At 47.3% G+C, this 24434-nt stretch overlaps 1 protein-coding gene across 9 annotated transcripts in view; it reads left to right on the top strand.

Annotated features, from left to right (window-relative positions):
* Window positions 1–24434, top strand: part of CELF4 (CUGBP Elav-like family member 4) — a 1004675-nt gene that overhangs the window by 877722 nt on the left and 102519 nt on the right. For all 9 annotated transcript variants that reach the window (XM_075932764.2, XM_089779469.1, XM_075932765.2 and 6 more), the window contains exon 8: window positions 635–784. In XM_075932764.2, coding sequence (XP_075788879.1) covers window positions 635–784 — 150 coding nt within the window. The remainder of the gene's footprint in view (window positions 1–634; window positions 785–24434) is intronic.

Here is a 24434-nt window from a genome sequence, read left to right on the forward strand (position 1 = left end):
CGCCCCTGAATTTAGCCAGAACTACAAGATGCATGTCAGAGTTGGGTCAAACTGCACCAATGAATAGCTGCCCTTGTGCGGAGAGCTGTAATAATGCTACAAACCAGAGCTGTTATTTTTTTCCTGCTGGGACTCAAATCTACTCAGTGGATTTTGAAACTGCTAGTTCAGAGGCAGGGCATGTGATAGCTGAACTCTCTGGCCAGTTCTCGGAAGGCTCACATCTCCGAGAGTAAAACCAGAATGAGACGAGCTGCTCTATGAAGATGGAGCACAGAGTCCCTTTGGGGCCAAACCATGTTTAGGAAAGAAATGCCAATAAATGAGGCCAGATCTTTACACCACTGCCGCTCTCAATTGACACCAACGTGGCTGATCACTAGAGGAAAAGACCATTCCCAGGGTTAAGCTAGCTGGGGCACCTCTTTCTCATGTCATTGCTCGCCAAAATGAGCCACTGTTGCACCATCTTACGGTCCGTTGCATTGTGCGATTGGCGTGAGCTTTACTCATGTTGTTCCCTCGCGGTGTCCCTTGGGTGTCCAGTAACCGGGTTTGCTGGAGGGGGTCCCTCGCAACGGAATTCCTCCTCCTAAGGCTGAGGGTTTTTTGTCTCTCTACTTCCTTCCTCTAGGGGGAAGCACACCTCCTGGCATCACTGCACCGGCTGTGCCTAGCATCCCGTCCCCCATCGGGGTGAATGGCTTCACTGGCCTCCCTCCACAGGCTAATGGACAGCCCGCAGCAGAAGCCGTGTTTGCTAATGGCATCCATCCTTACCCAGGTAAGCCAAACCGCCCTGACTCTCAGACCCAGTAGGTTTTCCTCCTGTTGAGACTGGCTAATATTGAGAACTTGATCTGATACATCTTTGCTTTCCGAGTAATAATAACTTGCTCCAGCATGTTTCTCTCTGCCATGAATGTAATACAACAGGTTTCTGGTGGCACCGCTGAGAGGGTCAAATCAGGGTGAATTATTTAAAGACAAGGCTACTTAACGCCCAAGACTGGGGGGTCCTCCACGATAAGGCACCGAACCCTAACCCCTAGACATCCTAGCTTCTCCAGCACCACTCCTGACACAGATGAGAGGTTCCGAAAACCAGTCTCACCAAATCCAAGCAGGTTGTTCCAATCCCAAAAGACCAGCCACATTCCCAGCTCAATTTATAGCTCAGATCTTACCCTGAGAGCGTGCTGTGCCAGTCCTTTAGAATCTAAAATCTAAAGGTGGAAAGAAAGAAAGAAAGAAAGAAAGAAAGAAAGAAAGAAAGAAAGAAAGAAAGAAAGAAAGAAAGAAAGAAAGAAAGAAAGAAAGAAAGAAAGAAAGGGTTGAGAGTAAAATTGTTAAGGAAATTAAAGTACATACACCCATGCAAAGTTCTTGTAGCAGAGATGATATCATCTGCTGTTTTATAAGTCTCTGGAATACATCCTTTATAGGGACAGGTCATCAGTCCTTCTGGGCTCAATTTATAGCAAAGATGCTGCAGAATTGATGACCTGGAACAAAAACAAAGACGGAGGAATCTCCAGGGCCCTCTTTATACCCTTACCCATGTGAAGGGAATTCCACTGTTCTCCTTGTATCAAAGTACCTCTCGAAATGAAGTTTATCACATGAGCAGGTCACCTGTCCATACAAAACTCGGCGCTTTTTTGGCAGCATGCAGGTCTGAATGTTCACAGCAAAGTTCCTCAGATGTGGATTGGTGCCCCTGGAGGTGCATTGTCAATGAAGTGCTGCTCTTCCCTTGACTAGCAGGCCTTTCGCAATAGGCAGGCAAAGCCTGTTGTTAATCTCCCAGAAGCAAACATCTGTAATACAAGTGCAGACCAATTCTCATAAATATAAAAAGGATACATACATGTGAGCAGTATAAACAGAACCAGCCAATCATCAGCTTTCAACGGACACCTCACTTGGCCCACCTTGTGCACGATGTGGTGCAGACACACAACGGTGGTTGCAACAATGCTTTGCATGTTGATATCAGAATCCAATAACATCACAGCTGGACACTAAGGTCATGAGATCTTGCCTGGTAAGCAGGCCCCATGCATGTGTGTGTCCCCCTTGCACTGACATGCGGCCCAAGTCAAGCTGACATAGTGCATGTCTGGCAACTCTCCCAGGTGTACCAAAAGAGGACTTATTCCTGGCTGATTTTGTAGTAGCTGTGCTGAGACTGGCTCCGTTGCAGGTTATCTGTTACGTTCTTGCCATCCACACTTCTGGGTCTCCTCGAGGAATACAGTTCTGGGCAGAAGAGAAACTGTGTAAGGAGAACACTGGGGGAGTCTGTCTTGATGGGACAGGGTGGTATTGACGCTCAGAGCTTGCCTGCCCTGGGCCTCTTGTGTTGCAACCAGCAGTGGCCTACACAAGGCCTGTCACTTGATGGTTAGGTGCCATTCACTGACCTGTTGGCCATGTCCCTGGTCAACTCACTTAACAGCCCTGGAGACTGAAATCCTTTATGCATCCACACAACAGGTCCAGTGCCACACTACAAATATGGCTCAACTCGGGACTAGAGAAACTGCCTGTAGGACTGGGAGATAAGATGAGTTTTCATAGGCATTCAATATCCGGCCTATTTGGTACAATGGATACAAAGGGCGCCAGTTATGAGGCGATGTTTTCTTCAGATTTTGGCAGTCTGTGGTGAATGGGAGATATTAAGTGCAATTATATATACGTAACTGATTAGGCACAACAGGCTGATTAGGCTGTAATCACCAAGGATGCAGCATTGTCTCAGGAGGCCCAGATTTCTGTGAGGTGCGGCTATCTCACCATAACCATCCATCCCTCCTCAAGCTGCGTGTTTGCTGGGAAGACATTTCTTGCCGTTTTACAGACTATGAAAAAAATGATTTAAATAAATGTTAGTAATTAACGCTAACCACCAGCTGGTGAAGGAACATTTTACCCTGGAGCATTGGGCGATTAATCTAGCCCATTAGAAAGTTGAGCACCCAGTCAGTACTTCAGCCAACGAGCTCGCCTCACACAACGCGAAAAGCACTCCTTCCATTTCAGCCATCCCCCTGTAGTAGGTGAGTGTAGTCTCACTGGGAACTTTATGGATGTATGGGGGAGCTCGGAGGGGGGGAGTCTTAGGAGATAGACACAGAGCTGAGCAGATCATCAGTTATTTCAGTTTAGTGGCTGGACTGAAAAATCCAAAAAATGTTTTTATTTTGGGTCAAATGAACGTGTTTGGAGTTTCATTTCATTCTTTTTTTTCTGATTTTGCTCATGCACACACACACCCTTTTCGTGGTTGTTTCTCAGCTTTCTAAATCAAGCTGCCTTTCGAAACACAGCGTAGTTCTGAAATAGTGTGGTTAGGTGATCTAGCCAGCAAGCGGCTAATTTTAGCTGGTCTGTGTATTTATGTGGTTCTAACATGGTCATGTTTGGAGAAGGGAAAGCATGAAATCTCTCTGACTCCAGATCTTGTTCCCAAACCCTAGAAAAAGTACTGAAGGTTTCCAGGTTGGGTTATGGTCTTGACGTGAGACTGAGCAAAATCTGGCATCCGACCAATTCTGGATGAATTTGAGGGCTTATTCAAACCTTCACACTGAAGCCCAAGGTCTGTGAATCCAGGCAAAGGAATATGGAGAAGGTCCAGAGAAGAGCAACAAGAATGATGAAAGGTCTAGAGAACATGACCTATGAGGGAAGTCTGAAAGAACTGGGCTTGTTTAGTTTGGAAAGGAGCAGACTGAGAGGGAACATGAGAGCAGTTTTCAAGTGCCTAAAAGGGTGTCACAAAGAGGAGGGAGAAAAATTGTTCTCCTTGGCATCTGAGGATAGGACAAGAAGCAATGGGCTTAAATTGCAGCAAGGGAGGTTTAGGTTGGACATAGGAAAAAGTTCCTAACTGTCAGGGAGGTTAAACACTGGAATAAGTTGCCTAGGGAGGTTGTGAAATCTCCATCTCTGGAGATATTTAAGAGCAGGTTAGACAGACATCTATCAGGGATGGTCTAGACAGTGCTTGGTCCCGCCATGGGGGCAGGGGACTGGACTTGATGACCTCTCGAGGTCCCTTCCAGTTCTAGTGTTCTATGAGTCTATGAAACAACTAAAACCTGACTCAGCACGTGCCACTCACGTTTAGTTACGATTCCTGGTTGTACTGAGTGAAATTCCCCCTTGTTTAACTTCAGTAATTTGACTAATGAGTTGATTATGCCTATTGAATTATTAATGTTAAGGGCTCCACTGCTACCACCATTCCCCATGCTAGTCCAACTGGTCCTAACAAAGAAGGTTGGCAAGATCAGGCCTTTGAGATCAATCCTGTCAGAGCTGCTTTGTGGCGGGTTTTTATTAATATTGTTTTATTCCTGATAGCTGTGGCAGGACGAGAATTCCTTTCCGATCTGAATCTGGACTGCTTCTCTAACCCTGGTCTCTGGCTACTTAGAAAAAGAGATTTTTAATTACTTTGCCTGGGAAAACCCATAGCTCATGATAAGGGAAAATAGTTTTCTGGGACTTAACCACTTTTACAAAATCCAAACCTTTACATTTAGATCTGGTCCGAAACTTTTCGACAAAACATTTTGTGTCAGAGAAAGCCCATTTGTCAAAAATGAAACATTTCATGGAAACATATGATTAAAGGTCTAGAAAACTTGACCTCTGAGGGAAAACTGAAAGAACTGGGTTTGTTTAGTTTAGAAAAGAGAAGACTGAGCAGGCGAGATGATAGCATCTTTTAAGTACCTAAAAGGATGTTACAAGGAGGAAGGAGAAAAATTGTTCTTCTTGACCTCTGATGATAGGACGAGAAGTAATGGGCTTAAATCACAGCAAGGGAAGTTTAGGTTGGACATTAGGAAAAACTTCTTGTCAGGGTGGTTAAACACTGGAATAAATTGCTTGGGGAAGTTGTGGAATCTCCATCATTGGGGATATTTAAGAGCAGGTTGGACAGACATCTATCAGGGATGATGGTGTTTGGTCCTGCCATGAGGGCAGGAGACTGGACTTGATGTCCTCGTAAGGTTCCTTCCAGTTCTAATATTCTATGTCCATGAAACTTTCATCAGGAAGGATTTCTCAGCACCAGTATGGAAATTCTGGTCAAATCAGGAGCGGGAGAGGGACTTTTATTAAAATATTTCAGATCTGAGTTTAATTCCAATGTGGAAAGAAATCACATTCCAAAACCCTATTTTTCCTGAAACTGACTTCTCCTTTTCCCACCTATTTAAAATACGAATATACTCTCGGCTAGAAACCCAAGTCACTCCCAGCCTGGCCAATCCCAGCTAGTGAGAAGCAACCTGCAAACAATAGGATTAGGAAAACCTTTGGCCCCTATCTGTGCTGAGGGCTCCTCTTTGTTGTGGAAGATGCAGGCTATTGCCAATCTGCTTGGGTGCAGCTCTGTTCTCATTGAAGCCAACCAGAAGTTTTGCTATAGATCTCAAGGGCTCGAACCCTAGCCTATAATTTTCAGTGTTTTTTCTCTCAACTTGAGATGGGCCCAGAGCACATGCATGGATGCAAGCGTTCCCGAAGTAGGATTGATTTCTTTTATTGTGATTCCAGCTTCTTCTCTGCACCTATCCCTGGCTCAGGGACAATTCCAACACGGTAGTCATTGCCATGCGGTATTATTGAGACTAAGAGCTTAGCCGAATTCAAAAAGGATTAGACGCTTATATGGATAATGAGAACATCTACGGTTATATTAGAGTGGATAAAAATGTATAAAGACACAAACTCTCATGCTTTATAATAGGAGCCAATGGCCTGGGGAAAGAAAGAAACATTCAGCGTTCAGCAGCTTATTCTATCTCCATTATGAGCTATTTTGCACCCTCCTCTGAAATATCTGATATTGGCCCTGCCTTATACTCTTGGGGCTCTGTGCTTCTGTACATCGCAATCGGTATTAAATATTAAAACCGGGTTTGTCACCACTTCTACATCTATAGATTGCACAGGGAGAAAAATAGGGACGTACACAGCCCCAAACAACATCTCCCCTCTCAGCTTCCACCAGCCTCCAGTTTGCAGAATAAGCCTGGCACAAAAATGTCCAAGAACACGTATTAGTATTTGGCTGTGTCTAGACTACATCCCTTTTCTGTAAAAGGGATGCGAATTAGACACATCGCACTTGCAAATGAAGCGGGGATTTAAATCCCCCCCCCACTTCATTTGCATAAACATGGCTGCTGCTTTTTTCCGGCTCGGAGCTTTGCCGGAAAAAAGCGCCAGTCTAGACGGGGATCTTTCGGAAAATAAACCCTTTTCCGAAAGATCCCTTATTCCTCTTAAAATAAGGAATAAGGGATCTTACGGAAAAGGGATGCAGTCTAGACACAGACTTTATGTATTTACACACACACACACACACACACACACACACACACACACACTGCTTTATGACCCAATTCAGCTCCCAGTTACTCTTTTGTAAATGCTGAATAATTCCATGGTGAGTTTGTACCATGGTAACATTTGGCAGAATTTGACCCTTTGCCTACCTTACATGAAAATAGCACAACATAGATCATCAGCTATACTTAAATACATGTGGTTTGGAGTGTCAGAATGAATGTAAATTCCATTAGATAGACAGACTGCATGTCTATCTATCTATCTATCTATCTATCTATCTATCTATCTATCTATCTATCTATCTATCTATCTATCTATCTATCTATCTCAATATACCCCCTTTTTTTCTCTATCTCTCTATTTATCTATCACTATATACCCCCTCTTTCTTTCTTTCTTTCTTTCTTTCTTTCTTTCTTTCTTTCTTTCTTTCTTTCTTTCTTTCTTTCTTTCTTTCTTTCTTTCCACAAACTATTCTAACATTGCACCAAAAGTCCACAATTTTTGAAAGATAAAGGCAGGATGGCATCATATCATTTTCTTCCCTTTATTGTGTGTTGAATTTTTTCAGTTCCTGTATGAATTAAGCACTTCAAAACCAAAACCCAAAGCACCCAGTCACAGTAGGTGCAACACATACATCTGAAGAGAGATCTTTTCTTTTTTTTCCCTCTTACTCTTTTCCCACATCCTCTCCCCCGGGGCAGGCAAAGGACATGACCCCAATATCATTCACGTTCAGGGCGAACTTTTGAACCCACCGCCTTTGAGAGGGTTTTGAAATTCGGCAACATGAGTGCTCCCGTCGCTGCTTGTCAAGTGAGCGTCCTGTGCTCCAGAGCCTACTGCGGCACGGCACTGCACTGTGCTGTTGTGACTGAGCAATGGAGCCACTGCTGATCTGTCCGTCGCAGGCAAGCTGGCCTTGCCTTCACACCCGCCAGACCTGGCCAGAACTCACTGGGCCGAGGGTCTCTCTTCATCTGTCCAGGGCACAAATATTTTCCTTCCCTTCACACTAGAGTAAGGCCATTAGGGGAATTATGCTACTTTATCTGCCGGCCCTTTGGCCTGTCGGCATCTCAGTACAGAGCCCCATTGAACATGGCAGGGTGTCATCGCATATAGAAGGAGCAAACGCCTAATCCTTTGTGCCACGAGAGTGTGAGGCACGTCACAGCAACTCTGGACTGCTCACCAGCTCTGCTCCACAATAGTGACGGGCTGCACTTACTCGGCGCAGCCACGTTCCAGCTGAGAGGAGGGCCGAGGGCTCAGGGCTTTATTTACAGGTGTGCATGAGATGTAATAAAAAAGACACTGCCCACTTTCTAGGTTAGGCCGGGGGGGGGGGGGAGTTCAAACTTCCTTGCTCACGGCCCAGTTGAAGAAAATTGGTGATGCCCGCGCCCCCCGTCTTTTGACTAGAGTGAAGGCTATGGTGGGGGCAGGATGGGGCTGGTGTGGTGGGGAGGAGAGGGCTCCATGTGGGTTTGCCAGCTCTGGGGTGGGATAGGATGAGAGTTTTGGTGTATAATAGGGGGCTCTAGGCTAGGAGCAGAGCAGAGGGTTCAGGGTGTGAGGAAGCTCCGAGCTGGAGCAGGTGCGTTTCATGATGGATACAGGCCCCATCTGAGGATGCAGGCTCTGCAGTGGGATGGAGAGGAAGGCTACGTCTACACTGGCATGATTTTCCAGAAATGCTTTTAACGGAAAAGTTTTCTGTTAAAAGCATTTTCAGAAAAGCACATCTAGATTGGCAGGATGCTTTTCTGCAAAAAGTGCTTTTGCGGAAAAGCATCCTGCCAATCTAGACATGGTTTTCCGCAAAAAAACTCCAATCGCCGTTTTCGCGATCGGGGCTTTTTTTCGGAAAACGGTACTGTGCTTTCTACACTGGCCCTTTTGCGCAAAAGTCTTTCGGAAAAAGACTTTTGCCCAAACGGGAGCAGCATAGTATTTCCGGAAAAGCACCGATGATTTTACAGGAGATCGTCAGTGCTTTTCCGGAAATTCAAGCGGCCAGTGTAGACAGCTGGCAAGTTTTTCCACAAAATCAGATGATTTTGCGGAAAAACTTGCCAGTCTAGACACAGCCGAAGTGTTTGCCGAGTAGGAGGGGGGCTCAGGGATGGAGGAAGGGGGAGGTGCTCAGGGTTTGGGCCTTGGCTTTCCTCTGTCAGCTCCCAGTTAGCAGTGCAGCTGGGTCCTAAGGCAGCTTCCTGCCCGTCCTGGCACCGCGCCCCGGAAGCAGCCAGCAGCAGGTCTGGTTCCTAGCCAGAAACACAGAAGTGGCTCTGCACACTACTTTCACCCACAGGCACTGGTCCCCAGAGCCGACGCACCGGGTGGAGGCCGTGCAGAGAACCCCTTCCAGCCCTACCTAGGAGCAGGACCAGCGGCTGTCTGCTTCTGGGGCACAGCGGGATGTGCAGGGCCAGGACAGGCTGGAAACCTGCCTAGCAACCCCCACGAGGCACCTTCCGTGACCCAGCATTGGGTCCCGACCCTTTGTTTGAAAACCACTGGCTAGATTCTGTTCTCCGACACACCACTAACAGCCTGCGCCGCTGGTGGGATTATTGTGCATTAATACCTCATCGTGGACAGCAGAAGTTGGCCTTAGGTAGCTACCATTTATCCCGTTCCTTGGTGGCTAATAGCTCCGCGGCATACGATAAAACCAGACAGGTCCCGTTCACTCACGAGTCCTCATGCACAAATGCGGTGTCCCTGTTAAAAATGGGGTGGAGGCTTCTGAAATTTTGTCACAGGCCTCTTGTCCCCACTTCTGGATGGTAAAGTGATACAGCGTTCCAAGCGGTCCGCTTCCTAGAAGCATGCACACAGCCCTGAGCCTACCTGGAACTGAGGGCTTCTAATAAAAGCAAGAGGGGAAGAGCAAAAGGGGAAGTTACAGACCTGTGAATTATTCAGATGAGCCCTTCTGACACATTGCTACTGAGCCCGCTAGAGGTCGTTGTTCTTGTTTACACTACAGCTGAATGAGAGCCAATGGAGATAGAAATCAGGAACTTTGTCTGTAGATAAACATGCTCCCTCCATCTAAGGCAAAGGAGAATCTCCAAATGTGAGGTCTGGGGGTTCACCCAGACCAATAAGGGGTTCAGTCACCATCTGCCTTGTAACCCTGGGTGTCTTGCACCTAGAGCCATAGAATCCTAAAACTGGAAGGGACCTCGAGAGGTCATTGAGTCCAGTCCCCTGCCCTCACGGCAGGACCAAGCACCATCTTGTTCATCCCTGATAGATGTCTATACAACCTGCTCTTAAATATCTCCAGTGATGGAGATTCCACAACCTCCCTAGGCAACTTTTTCCAGTGCTTAACCACCCTGATAGTTGGGAAGTTTTTCCTAATGTCCAACCTAAATTGCCTTTGCTGCAATTTAAGCCCATTGCTTCTTGTCCTATCCACAGAGGTTAAGGAGAATAATTTTTCTTCCTTCTCCTTGTGACACTCTTTTAGGCTGCAGCTTTGGTACACACCTCTGACCCTAAATGCCTGTCAGCAATCCACAAGCCTCACCCTGTCTTTGCCCAATGGGAGTCACTCTGGACACGCCAATCTTAGCTCTGGATCCACCCCAAAAGCATCCTACTACAGGGGCCAGACCTTCTCCCTGGGCCCTCCCAGAGAAAGATGCTGCCTCTCCAGAGACAGTGAAACATTCCAACCTGTCAGCTTCCTAGAAGCACACACAGGTTACTGAATTTATCCCGCACTGCTTATCCCTAATGAAAGCAGCACACATTTATTAACAAAAGAGCATGGATCAAGTGCTACCAGCTACAAGGGATAAAGGCAGAGATGGTTACAAATAAACGAAAACACATCGTTAAAAGTCTAAACCGTGGACTAGCAAGACACGGTCTTTGTTCAAGATGGCTCTTCCCCCCCACCATCTCTTTTCTGTTTTTTTTTCTGCCAGAATACATCACAGTGATCAGATCACTTTGGTTTCTTTCTCTCCTTAAAGTGTAGGGAAAAGATGCTCTCTCCTGTCCCTTCTATTCCCAAAGGAATTTTTTTCCCCTAAAAGTCAAGAAGGTCTCCTGGGTATTCGCTCTCCTATCTCTCTCTGGAGTGCTGGAGTCATCTCAGTTTTTTGTCTTTTAAGTGCAAGCTCAGGATACCGCCTCTGGTTTAGCTTGATTGCTTTGTTTATTGCTGCTATGTCAGTTGAGGGAAAACAACTTTTTTTAAATCTAGAACTAACAAATGCCACATGCATCTGACGAAGCGGGTCTTTGCCCACAAAAGCTTATGCTCCAACACTTCAGTTAGTCTATAAGGTGCCACAGGACTCCTTGCCGCTAGAACTAACTTGTTTATCTTTTTTACCCAGGCTAAGCTGTCTGACCTTAAACATGTTCTAGTAACATTACACAGAGGCTGTGTCTACACTGGCAACTTATTCTGGAAAATCAGCCGCTTTTCCAGAAAAACTTGCCAGCTGTCTACACTGGCCGCTTGAATTTCCAGAAAAGCACTGCCGATCTAATGTAAAATCATCAGTGCTTTTCCAGAAAAACTATGCTGCTCCTGTTTGGGCAAAAGTCTTTTTCCGGAAAACTGTTCTGGAGAAGGGCCAGTGTAGACAGCACAGTCGTGTTTTCCACAAAAAAGCCTCGATCGTGAAAATGACGATTGGGGCTTTTTTGCGGAAAACCGCGTCTAGATTGGCCACGGATGCTTTTCCATAAAAAGTGCTTTTGCAGAAAAGCATCCTGCCAATCTAGACGTACTTTTCCGAAAATGCTTTTATCGGAAAACTTTTTCGTTTTAAGCATTTCCAGAAAATCATGCCAGTGTAGATGTAGCCAGAGAGCGTTTACAGCTTCACATGTAATCTTGTTACATGTATTTCTCCATGATATAGCTGAGTAGTGTGCTGTTAGTTTTCAGGTGCTATTTCACAAGGCATAGTGTGTACAGATATTATTACACCAGGGCATAAGGTGCGTGAATACATGGGTTCCTCTGGTCTCCTTGTGACAGACGGACGCATTAGTGGTGAAGGGAAGGTTTTTAAAACCATCATGTGCTCGGATTTCTACACCTTAATGCCTAAGGCAGCTTTGAAACTCTCCACCCACGTGCTGAATGGACCTCCAGCCAGTAGAAGGCAATATGGTTTCACACCCCTGAACTGGACTGATGTTACATCCCATGGTCTAGAGCAGAGGTGGGGAACCTAAGGGCCGGGGGCCAAATGTGGCCCCCTCCCCAGCTCTGGGATGCCCATGCTGGTGCTCCAGCCCCGCCCCCCCCCTCCCATCTCCCTGTTGTCCCACTGCAGAGCTGGAGCACACAAAATCTGCTAGCTTGACCCCCTCAATGGGCTTTGGTGTGTGAGAGGGGAATGTGGAAAATTTCTCTCTCACGCGGGGGCCACTGACTGATTTTTCTGTGGGTCAGCGGCCCCCCAACCCAATAAAGGTTCCCTACCCCGATCTAGAGCATAGTTCCCAACACGTGGTCCACGGACCCCTGGTGTTCCATGACAGTACTGCAAGGGGTCCATGGACAGCTTAAAAATAAGGATTGGCCCACCTTTTCTTTTCTTTTCTTTCTCCCCCACGGTGGGCCGGGGGCAGGGGGGGGGGTTCGTGAAATTTTAATATCTTGAAAAGGGACCCATATGCTCAAAAAGGCTGGGAACCCCTGATCTAAAGCAATGTAGTGCAGTTCCTATTCTCTCGCAAATGGCTCTGGAAAAAAGAGATAGCTGCTGATACGGCAGAAGGTAGGACAGGCTGCCAGTCTTTCATTAGGGGGTGAGCCTCGGGGTGTCAAGCCAATTGGCTGGAAGTGGAAACCAGACGGCTTCCGCCTGGAAATACAGCACACATTTTTGACAGAGAAGGTAATTAACCTTGGAGCCATTTAGCAAGGATCATGGTGGATTCTCCGTGAGTGACAAATTTTGAAACAAGATCGGAAGCTTTTCTAAAAGCTCAGCTCCGGGAATTATTTGGGGGACGTTCTAGGCCTGTGACATACAGGAGGTCGGATTAGGGGATCGCTGTGGTCCCTTCTGGCCTTGAAATCTGTCAGTCTCTGAATTCACGAAAGCCACATGACACAATGAAAGCAACATAAAACGCCTCCTGGGTTGACCTCACAGTCACTAGAGTCACCAGCGCACAGGCCACCCCGTGGCATGGGGGAAAGAGAGTGGAAATCCAGTGTGGCTCACCAGCAGGATTTCTTTGGGGGCTTGTGGTGAGCCTGCCCGTATCACCACCCGGAGGCCAGGGTGTCAAGGCTCGCACTATTTGTGCTTCCGTCACCCGCACCGTTGATCACAGGCACGTTCAGACCTGTCTCGGGAGAATGCAGGGGAGGTCACACTGCCAGCGTTTTACCCACGATCATCTTGCACCCATCTCGCAAGCCCATTCAAGAGGTTGCGAGGACCAGGACTTTCAAAAAAGAACTAGATATATTCACAGGAGTTAGGTCCATTAATGCTTATTAGCCAGGATGGGCAAGAATGGTGTCCCTAGCCTGTTTGTCAGGGGCCAGGGATGGATGACAGGGGAGGGATCACTGGATGATTCCCTGTTCTGTTCACTCCCTCTGGGGCGCTTGGCATTGGCCGCTGTCGGCAGACAGGACACTGGGCGAGATGGACCTTTGGTCTGACCCAGCCTGGCCATTCTTATGTTCTTAAGATGTCGATAAAATCACTTCCCTGGACCGTCACTCGATGTCGCTGCCCTCTTTAAGTCCTGCCGCTAGCTCCCCCATCTTCCACAGCATGAAACACACACTTCGGCGTTGTCTACACTGGCAGCTTCTAGCGCAAGAACTCTTTTGCGGAAGAGTTCTTGTGCAAAAATTCTTCCACACGAGCACATCTCCACTGGCATGGAGTGGACGCTCTCTTGCGCAAGAAAGCTCTGATGGCCATTTGAACCATAGGGGCTTCTTGCGCAAGAAATTCATGTTTGGAAAAAAGAAGATTAAGGGGGGACATGAGAGCGGTTTTCAAATATCTAAAAGGGTGTCACAAGGAGGAAGGAGAAAATTTGTTCCTCTTGGTTACTGAGGACAGGACAAGGAGTAATGGGCTTAAAGTGCAGCAGGGGAGGTTTAGATTGGACATTAGGAAAACATTTCTAACTGTCAGGGTGGTCAAATATTGGAATAAATTGCCAAGGGAGGTGGTGGAATCTCCCTCTCTGGAGATATTTAAGAACAGGTTAGATAGACATCTGTCAGGGATGGTGTAGACGGAGTTGGTCCTGCCTTGAGGGCGGGGGGCTGGACTCGATGACCTCTCGAGGTCCCTTCCAGTCCTATTATTCTATGATTCTATGCTGCCTGTCTACACTGGCCTCTTGTGGAAGAGCTCTTGCACAAGAGGGCTTATTCCTCGTGAGGAGAGGAATAACTCTTCCGGAAGAAGCCCTGTTTTAAAACGCTGTACTGTAAATTTACTTCTGGAAGAATGCTCGTGCAGTGTAGACAGCCGGCAAGTTTTTGCGGAAGAATGACTGTTCTTCCGCAAGATGCTGCCATTGTAGACGTAGCCTTCTAACCCTCGCTTTCAAAGCTCTTTATTGTGTGGTTCCACACATCCACTCGTGTATCCCATTGCACGGCTGGTTCCCCACTGGGCTCTGCCTTCTACACTTCCCCTCTGGGCTCCCAGGTGCTCCTCTCCACGCCACCCCATACACGTGGGAAAGGCCCCCGGTTAGAGTCTGGAAAGAGCCCCCACCTTGCCCTCCCGCCAGTCCCGCATCGGCACTCTCGTCTTCCATGATGCACACAGGCTATGTCTACACTCGCGGCTTCTTGCGCAAGTATGGCAGTTCTTGCGCAAGAATCCGCAGACCGTCCACACGGCCCGCCCACTCTTGCACAAGGAAATTTACAGTGTGGTAAGAGAGGGCTCCTTGCACAAGAGCTACGCTCTTTTTTAACAGGTGTAAGCCCTCTTGCACAGGAGCTCTTGCGCAAGAGGGCAGTGTGGATGCTCGGCAGGGATTTCTTGCACAAGAAAGTCCTGGGGCTAAAATGGCCATCAGATCTTTCTTGCGCAAGAGAGCGTCCACACTGCTATGGATGCTCTTGTGCAAAAGCACAGCTGGCACATGGCAGTGTGGACGTTTTCTTGCACAAGAGTTCTTGCACAAGAACCCTTGTGCAAAATTTTCTTGCGCAAGAAGCCACTAGTGTAGACATAGCCAGGAAGTTGCTGCCTAATAAAGGCTAGGCAGGTGGCAAGCTGTGCTCACAGCTCCTGATGGGTTCAGATCTGCACCCATCCTGGGACGTCTGATTCTTTCTCTCCCACCCTGTGCCCAGGCCTGCCACGTGTCTCATCCCCCCGTCAACTCCTTAGGTGTGTGGTTGCAGCCAGCAGCAGCTCTCCGCAGGGGGCCCACGACTCGCCGGACTCATGCTAAAAACAGCTGTGTGGACAGAGCTTCCAGTTGGAGCTTGGGCTCTGAAGGGATCCCCACCTCCCAAGTCTTCAGAACCCAAGCTCCTGCCCGACCCACCATGCCATCGTTCTCACTGTAGCACAAGCCCCGCTAGTCCGCGTCCGTTGGCCCACGCTCCAAGGCTCACTGCCGGGGGCTGGGTGGGGACACACCCTGGCGATGGCTCTTGGTTTGTACAGCACCTTGCGCAAGAGGGCCTCCAACTTGTTAGCCTCTAGGAGCTCCTGCAATACAAGTATCTCTTGAATCAATGAGAACAGGTCAGGAGACTTGGATCCTAGACATGGCTTTGCTGGGTGACCTTGGATAAGACTCTTCAGATACCCATGTCTCTGTTTCCCTTGTGTTTGTTTATCCTGGCAGCGCTTTGGGCTCCCGATGTGCTTGCACCTCACAGAAGAGCCTTGATCTCAGCTGGGACACGTAGGCTATGTCTACACTGGCCGGTTCTTGCGCAAGAACATCTTGCACAAGAGTTCCTGTGCAAGAACTGTCGCACAAGTCCACATCGACACTGCCCTGTGCTTTTGCGCAAGAGCATTCATGGCAGTGTGGATGCTCTCTTGCACAAGAAAGCTCTGATGGCCGTTTTAGCCATAGGGCTTTCTTGCGCAAGAATCCCCTGCCGCGTGTCCACACTGCCCTCTTGCGCAACAGCTTCTGTGCAAGAGGGCTTACACCTGTTAGAAAAGAGCGTAGCTCTTGCACAAGAAGCCCTCTCTTCCCACGCCGTACTGTAAATCCTCTTGTGCAAGACCGGGTGGGCAGTGTGGACGTTCTGCAGAAGAAGGGCTATTCTTGCGCAAGAACCCACCGGTGTAGACATAGCTGTAGGGTTTGTCCTAATACGAACAGAGAGTAAAGAAGATGATCCCAAAGGCAAGTTCTATTAATTTAGAGCGAAGGGGCCTCTTCCCCCTTTGCTCATCTACTCTGAATATACATGAAATGTAGAGCTCTGGCCATGGCCTTGTGGCTAGACACGGGGATTCTCAGCTTTGCAGGAGAGAAACCGAAAGACCAGGTTCCCTGGGTCTCCTGAGAAGTGTTTCATTGTGGAGGGCAGGGACGATGGGGCGCCATGGCTTGAACAGCACGGCACCCGGCCCCTCTAAAGCTAAACGCGAACATAAAGCCCAGGATCGGTCGCTGTTTTCCTGCCCTATCAGCACATTCTTTCTGTTATTGCAGTTATTGTTGTGTCTGAATACCTAATTAATTACAACAGTAAACGCCGGCTTCTTTAATCACAGCATCAGCTGTCCTAATCAATCTTAATAATATGGAATCCGTACTATGGCACCCATGAATTTTAATCTACATAAATTTCTTAAGGTCTCGCGCAAGCTTGTTGTACGAAATGATATAATTATGGATATAGATTAGGGCTGCAGAGAGTGATTTAAATTGGATTTAAGAAGAAGGTGACTGGAGTCCTCCCACTCATTTATTTATTTATTTAGTTTGATCCTGACCTTGCAGAGGGTTTGCCTTTTGGTATTATTTTATTTCCTTCTAAACTAAAAAAAACCAAACAGATAACATTGCGGCTGGCTTTTCTGAGCCTACCTCCCTACACTCTTCTGTTCCCAACCCCTAATACACACAGTAGTCACCCCCTCTAGAACATAGCTGGAGTCATCATTCCTTAAGCCAAACTTTGCTGCTATTTCCACAGAAAGAAACACTCCCGTTGACTTCCCTTACTCCTCATGATAGCGAGGAATACTGTGATTGACAGGAGCACCCTCAGCATTTGATTTAGCAGGTCTTTGCTAGACCCGCTAAATCAAATGCCGGAAGATCAACTGCCGCAGCGTCGATCTTCCTGTTAGTATAGACATGATTTAGTCAGATTCCTACAGAGCTGTATAAAGGGTCCCAAAGCTGTGGCTTGAGCCAATAGTACCTCATAATATAGATAAGGATTGATAGTGCAAAACGCAGGAAAATGGATGTAAGGCAGAGAATGGAGAGATCAGAGAGTAAGTTGCCTTGCAGACTTCCACCAAAGTGAAATCGCTGGCTCTGGTTGGGTGCTCAGCAATGAGGCTGGGGGAATTCTTTCTTGACAAATAGTAAATTCATTGAAAAAAACTGAATTTTTCAGGGCAACAGAATGCTTCGTCAATTCAGATCGAATCCAGCAAATAGTTTCAACCCAAAACAGAATGGGATTTATTTAGAAAATCAAAACAATTCAGTTTAGCCCTATGGAAATGAAACATTTTGACTTTTCCACTTCATTTAGATATGTAGCTAATTTATATCAACCTCCCAGAAAAGGGTGGCAAAAAGCAAACAAAAAACACCCCAAATGAAGTAAAGGGAGTGGGTCATTTGGGGTGAAACAATGTCTCGTCCCTCTCAAGTCAATTTTTGTTTTCAGTTTTGTTTTTCATATTGAGGAAAAAACAAAAAAAAAAGTTTCATTTTGAACTTTTTTTCAGATTTTTCAATTCAGTCCCAGGACTGAAAAAACCAATTCCTTGCCCAGCACCTAACAGGTTCAAAGACCCCGCTTAAATCAAACTGAATGGATGTCAGCAATAACATTCACTTGGCTGCCTGTACGCTGCATGTATTTAAACCTGAGCTCGGACAGTAAAACTATAGCACTGGACATCAGAGTCCAATCCAAAGCCTACTGCAAAGAGTGGAGCAACTTCCTTTTACTTCAGTGAGAGCTGGACCAGGACTTAATCTTCATCATCTCATCTACCCCAGTGTAACTCTCTAGTGACTTCAGTTCAGCTCCTACTGAGTTACTCTGATATATAGAGATATATCTACACTGCACGGCTATTTTGGGATAGCTTGAAATAGCTACCCCATGTCTACACTAGCTGCCCGTTATTTCCAAATATTTTTCAAAATAACGGGCATGCTATTTCAGCATCCCGGTAACCCTTGTTCCATGAAGGTTAAGGGATCGCTCAAAATAGTATGTTATTTTGAAATTTGGCACTGTGTAGATGCGCCAAATTTCAAAATAAGCTATATCTCATTTCGCGTATCTTAAGCGTATCTTATATCGAGTTTAGAGTGTTGTGTAGATGCATCCTCGGAGAACAGAAGGCAGCCTTTTTTCTATGTATTCAGTTTAACCTTTTAGTTTCCAAACACTGGCTAACCTGCATCTGTTATGTTTCTCCAGGAGAAATGGGGCATTTATTACATCTTTTTCAAAGTACAGTTTTCCCTTAATTTCTTGTTAAGAAAACATATTGGCTGTGTCTAGACTGGCCAGTTTTTCCGGAAAATCAGCCGCTTTTCTGGAAAAACTTGCCAGCTGCCTACACTGGCCGCTTGAATTTCTGCAAAAGCACTGACTTCCTACTGTAAGAAATCAGTGCTTCTTGAGGAAATACTATACTGCTCCCATTCAGGCAAAAGTCCCTTTTGCGCAAAGCTTTTGTGCAAAAGAGCCAGTGTAGACAGCTCAGATTTGTTTTCCGCAAAAAAGCCCCGATCGCGAAAATGGCCATCGGGGCTTTTTTGTGGAAAAGTGCGTCTAGATTGGCACAGACACTTTTCCACAAAAAGTGCTTTTGTGGAAAAGTGTCCGTGCCAATCTAGACGCTCTGTTCCGATCATTTCCGGCATTTCCGGAAAATCATGCAAATCTAGATGCAGCCTAGAGGTTCTGTGAGCCACTTGTTCCTAGTGAAGCTAAATATCAGATCTGAAAGCAGCTGTGTCCCTTTAAAAAGCCGATAACATTACAGCAGTATGAAAATTTCCTGACATTAATTTTAAAGTATTGGGATTTCGTGCTGACTTTGGGAATTCATCTCTGCGGTTGCTTTGGGGTTGCTGTTTTTTTTGTTTTGTTGCGTGGGGTTTTTTTGGGGGGGGGATGTTTGGCATTGGGTAGAAGATTCAGAAAGTGACATTAATGGATCTACTTTCTTTGAAGGACTTGGGAGTCGTTTCTTGACTTCTGCCTCATGAATAAGTGCTGCCTGCGTTAAATTTATATTTATGGTCGTAAAGTAGGTCATTGGCTTGCTTTATGTCTCCAGGTTTTTGGAAGGTCATCTGCCATGGTCACCTTGTGTCATCTTGGCCAGGATCATCTTGTAGCTAAGCAGGACTTTTCCCGTAGAGATATGGAAATGACCAAATTAATATCAAGGCAATCTCTTTGCCTCAATTTCTTGCCCTGAGCTGCCAGCCAAAGTTACTATTAACATCTGTGTGCACGGAGCACCTTTCTCTTGCATTGACTGGGCCAGATCCTTCAGCCTGAAGCCACCTGAGCTATGCTGATACACAGCGTCTGAGGACTGCAGAGCTAACGCGCAACCTCTGCCTTTTGAGATCTGCTGTAAACAGTGTCCTCTCTCCCATTCTGACTGACATCATCATCCAGAGCCTCATCGTGTGACACCAGCTGGGACGCCCTTGTACATCGGCAGAGGGGATGTGAGATCAGTGTTAGTCTGATGGCAAGGGTGTTTGATTGAAAGTGTGTCCAACTTAGACGTCTGTGTGCAGCATCTCTGAATTTGGCCCATCATGTTCCAGTGCTGTCAGGCCAACACCTGGCCCCATGCTAACTTCAGCTTCAGTTAGTTTTGGAAGCAGAAGACAAAGCTACAGAAAAGTGAAGTGGGTCACTACACAGGAAGGCAAGGGAGGGAAATGCCACCAATTAGTAGAATTGCTCCATTACCACCACTGAACCCTGCCAGTACTAAAGAATCCTGCATACCCAGGGATTAGCCCCTCTAAAATGTGGATTATGTGTTAATGGTGAGTAATAAAACCAATTCCTGCACACAGTCCTATGCTAGCACCCAGAAATTAATTCAGACACCCCCCTCATTTTGAACTTTAGCTAGAGATATGAGCCGCACCCCAGTCAAAACCCAGGATCCAAATTCAACCAAACATGGCGAAAATTTGAATCTCCATCTGAATTGGGTGGCTGAGGCCCATGTTCAGTTTAAACTCCTGTTTCATTTCATTCGTAGGTAAACAATGTGATGGGGTCCGGTCATAGGGATGCAGGAGAGTGGTTGAAGGGATGTGTATTAGTCTTAGATTGAGTAAGTTCCAGTTCTCAGGGTGAAGTAACAAAGGCTAATTTAGAACCAGCAGGAACTTGCCAGAACCAATCAGGCCAATTTAAGTCACCTGGAGCCAAGTAGGAGGTTTCCAGAATCAAGAATCAAGTGAGTCAGATGAGTCAGAACACCTGGGGCCAATGAAGAACCAGTTGAGACTGGTTAAAAAGGGCTCCCTTTTTGGTAGCTCAGGGTATGTCTAGACTACCCTGAAGTTCCGAGAGAGGATATGCAAATTCCTGCGGAATTTGCATATCTTCTTCCGATTAGAGCTTTCGAAAGTGAAAGTAATCGGGACGTGATTTTTTCGGCACCTTCCCCCTTTTTCGAAAAGCCGCTCTTCCTCAAAAAACGAGGTTTACACAGCTTTTTGCAAAAGGGGGGTTGCTGAAAAAAAGGTGCCCCAACTACTTTTGCTTTCGAAAGCGAGATTGGAACTTTCGGAACTTTGGCATAGTCTAGATGAGCCCTCTGAGTACATGAGGCATTTGAGGAGCGAAGGAGCTGTGGAGAGTCTGAGAGGAGAAAGTGAAAGCAGGTACCAGGAGGAAGAACCTGAGGTAAGGAAGGTGCTGGGAAACGCTGTGGAGAGGGCCAGATATTTGTAGCTGTCACACAGCTGTTACCAGAGATATTACAGACAGCTGCAATTACAAGGTCCCTGGGCAGGAACCTGGAGTAGAGGACAGACCCAGTCCCCCAGTCCTCCCCACCACCAATTCTAGAAAAAACCTGGCCTCAGTACTGATCTTTGTCCTGCCCAGTATCACTTGGAGGGGCCACAGAAACTATGAAGTTTGGTTTCCCGCCTTTTTCCCATGCTGGCCAATGATGAGAGTAGCTCAGCAAACAGCCAGCTGGTGTCTAAATTGAGGGCTGCTTTGAGTCTCTGAGGCAAGTCATCTGCCTGACAGTGCAGGACCCACCACGGCTGAGGAGGAGCTTCGTCACACGACACACAAGAGGGCTGCAGCCCTTGTTAACCCAGCATGGCTCTGTCTCCCTCTAGTGCCACGTCTGGGCTGAGCGCTTTATGAAATTGCTATCGCTTTCGAGCTAAGGAAGCAGGGGCCCTTCCGCTCAAGCACTAGAAGCTTTCGGATCCAGCGGTCTGAGGTTCATTCCCCATAGATTAGGATGTAGCCAGGGATATCGTTGTACTACCACTCTTCAGCCTTGTGGTTGTTTCCAAGGGGCCTCAGCAAGGAATGAAGTACAGACTGAACTTCTGCAATCCAGAACTCTCTGGTCCGGCAACATCCGTGGTCCGGCGTGATTTTAGTTAGCTGGATGTCCACTCATTATGGGTGTGGCCAAGTGTCCCACAGGCCTGTAAAGTTTATTTACAGCCACCCACCCTGGCTCTGAGTGTTCTGAGCTGTTATTTAGCTCTAATTTATCCCTTAATGTCTTTTAAGAACCCAGTCAGCAAGGCAAGTGTTTCTCATGCTGCCAGACAATATTGACCTCCCGTAGTCTGGCAAATTCTCTGGTTCAACACCAGTCAGGTCCCAAGGGTGCTGAACTAGAGAGGTTCAACCTGTACTGAATTAAGATGGTTTTTCCGGTTCCCAGAGCCTCAAGCTCCTGGAATGTTGTCTCTAAGCAAGTGTGGCAATACGGGGTGTCATCTCTGTCCGGCTGGCAGGTCTGTACAGAGAGGCTGGGTCTGAACTTAAGGCAAGGTGCCAGCAGCAAGGTGGAAGCACTAGAATCTTTTATCTTCCTTGCCTATCGGTGACATCGCCGGGGCCTAATGCAAAGCCTACTGAAATCAATAGAGGCGCTTGCCATTGACTTCAATGCACTTCGGGCTGGGGAGGGAGCAATGTCCCCGATACAAGTGAGAAACCCACAGCTGGAGGATTAGATAACACCCAGGCTAGCAAGTCGCCTGAAGGCGGAGGAAAATTACGAGCTCTAAAAGCTTTGCGTGGGAGGGACTGGAGCTGCTCTCCGGGGCCTGTAGTTCCAAACCCTTTCAATAAAACATTTGGCTGTTTTTAATATTTAATCTTAAAAGGTTAAAAGTAATTTAAAATTAAGTTCCCTGAGCTGATGGCCTTGGCCCTGAGGCTGAGAAAATGGTTTATAGGCAATGTGGGCTTCCCGTAGATGGTGGAGGCAGACCAAGGACTATAGGTTCTCAGGATGCCTGCTGTTCTTCCTAGCTCTGCCACTGAGCGGCTGTGTGGTAGTGGACAAAGTCTGATTGTCAGAGTTGATGAGGAGCTTCCGCAGGGGCTGCCAGCACTTGTCACATCTGCCAAGCCGGCCATCATGGGCCTTTCTGGGCCTCAGGCGCCAGATGAAAGCTGTGCAGAGAAAAGATCATTCCATATAGCTGTGGATTCTTTGTGCAAGGGGGTGCAACTGTGGGGTCCCTGGCCAGCTGGCCTGGTTCCACAAAACCTAGAAGCTCCAGGGTCCCCTAACTAGGAGCCTACATAGACTGGCACCATCTTTGCAACATGTTTTCTATTTTGCTTCGTTCACAAATTTGGACAAAAGATGTTTCTCGAGAATGTTTCCACATGGTGGTAGTCCACACATGTACCCCACTCACCGGCGGGGAGCGAGGGTGCTGTTAGTAGCACCTTGAGCTATTCCCATGGTCACTGGGAGGTGGCACCTCGCACACAAGGTTTGGACTCAGCCCTATTTGGAAACCTTACCCATTTCACATATCGATAATCTCAGGCACGTCTATGTTAAGGGCATTTCTGCGCGACACTGTTAGCCCATCTGATGGCTGCCTGCCGCAGAGCATTCAGGCTAACCTAGCCCTGGTGCGAGCATCTCCACCGCTAAGCCTCCCTTCACAACTGTATCTTCACTATTTCTCGCTCACCCTGCATGTACCTGAGGGCATAGACCTTGGTTCTTTGCACTGAAACTCTCCAAGATTCTTTCCTCGGCAATTACAGAAGAACTCGTTCCCTTAGGGGGAATTGTGGGAAGGCACTGCAGGTCACTCAGCACTCGGGTGATCTTCCCGAAACCCTCATTGCAAACCAGTCAACGAGGAGATCTGGTAGACCTCCATTATGGTTAATAACATTCTTCCACACGTCAGCTAAAATCACATGGGAAGGATGACACATAGGATGGATACAACCCGGTTCTTACAGACCCTTGGAGTTTTGGGAGAGCTCTGTAGCTGCCCTATTGCAGATTGAGTGTCTTTTCTTAGCCTTGTCAAGGGCAACGGTGTCCTTGTTTCAGCCTAACCTGATGGTTCAAAGCATAAGTTAGCATGTTCTTGAAGGTTATAGGTGGGTGGGCAAAAATCTGTGTAGGAGCACAGAATAAGACCATAGTGTGGTGATGTAAGCCCAGGGTTCAAAGTCAGCCTCAAGCCTAACATTCATTCCATCTACACATATGTTGTACTAACCTGTATCTCAGACCCAGAGTCCCAGGGTATCATGGGGTCAAGCTAGAACCCAACGGTTCCCATCCTATTGCTTTGTACTGTAGACACAGCCCGGCTGGACTTGTGCCCTGGGAGTCCACCAACAGAATCCCACAAGCTGGCGTTCTTTGTCCTCTGGACACTTAGGGTATGTCTACACTAGCTCGTTAGTTCGAGCTAGGTAGGCAAATGAGGGCAACCGGAGTTGCAAATGAAGCCCGGGATTCAAAAATCCTGGGCTTCATTTGCATCTTCCCGGGCACCGCCATTTTTAAATCCCCCTTAGTCCGAACTCCGGGCCCACGGCTACACGTGGCACGGAGTAGGTAGTTCAAATTGGGATCTCTAATTCGAACTACCGGTACACCTCAAGGAGTAACAGTAGTTCGAATTAGAGATCCTAATTCGAACTACCTACTCCGTGCCACGTGTAGCCGCGGGCACAGAGTTCGGACTAAGGGGGATTTAAAAATGGCGGCGCCTGGGAAGATGCAAATGAAGCCCGGGATATTTAAATCCCGGGCTTCATTTGCAACTCCGGTTGCCCTCATTTGCCTACCTAGCTCGAACTAACGAGCTAGTGTAGACATACCCTTAGTGTGGTAGATGGTGATGTTATCCCACACCGAACAATGCACCAAGAGCCAGAATGAACACATTTTGGGAGGGCATAAGGAAGTCTGAGATGTGGCTGGTTAAACTTGGACCTACACAATCCAGCTGGAGCCTCCAGCTGGGACCCAGGAGTCAGCGATTCCTAACCTGGGTTTACAAATGAGTGTGGATGCTCAAGTCCTGGGTTATAAAACCTGGGCCAGCTAATTCACGTCCTACTGGCCTGCCATCTCAGTGAAGACACATCCTAAGAGATTCATTCTCCGCTTGTCCATGGCAGAGCTGGCTCTCATAAACCTTGACATCTGCTCCCCGCTCTACGCTTTCACTCACATGACCCATTCCCATCCGCAGAGTCCACTTTGGCAGCCCAACCAGCCAAAGGAAGCCCTTCAAACTAACTCCGAAAGCTATCCAGAGTTGGTTTCTGCCTTTGAAGATCTGTGCAACTTGCCTCTTCCCTTGTCCCA

The sequence above is a fragment of the Pelodiscus sinensis genome, chromosome 6, assembly GCF_052426305.1.
Source record: "Pelodiscus sinensis isolate ZL-2025 chromosome 6, ASM5242630v1, whole genome shotgun sequence".
NCBI lineage: Eukaryota > Metazoa > Chordata > Testudines > Trionychidae > Pelodiscus > Pelodiscus sinensis.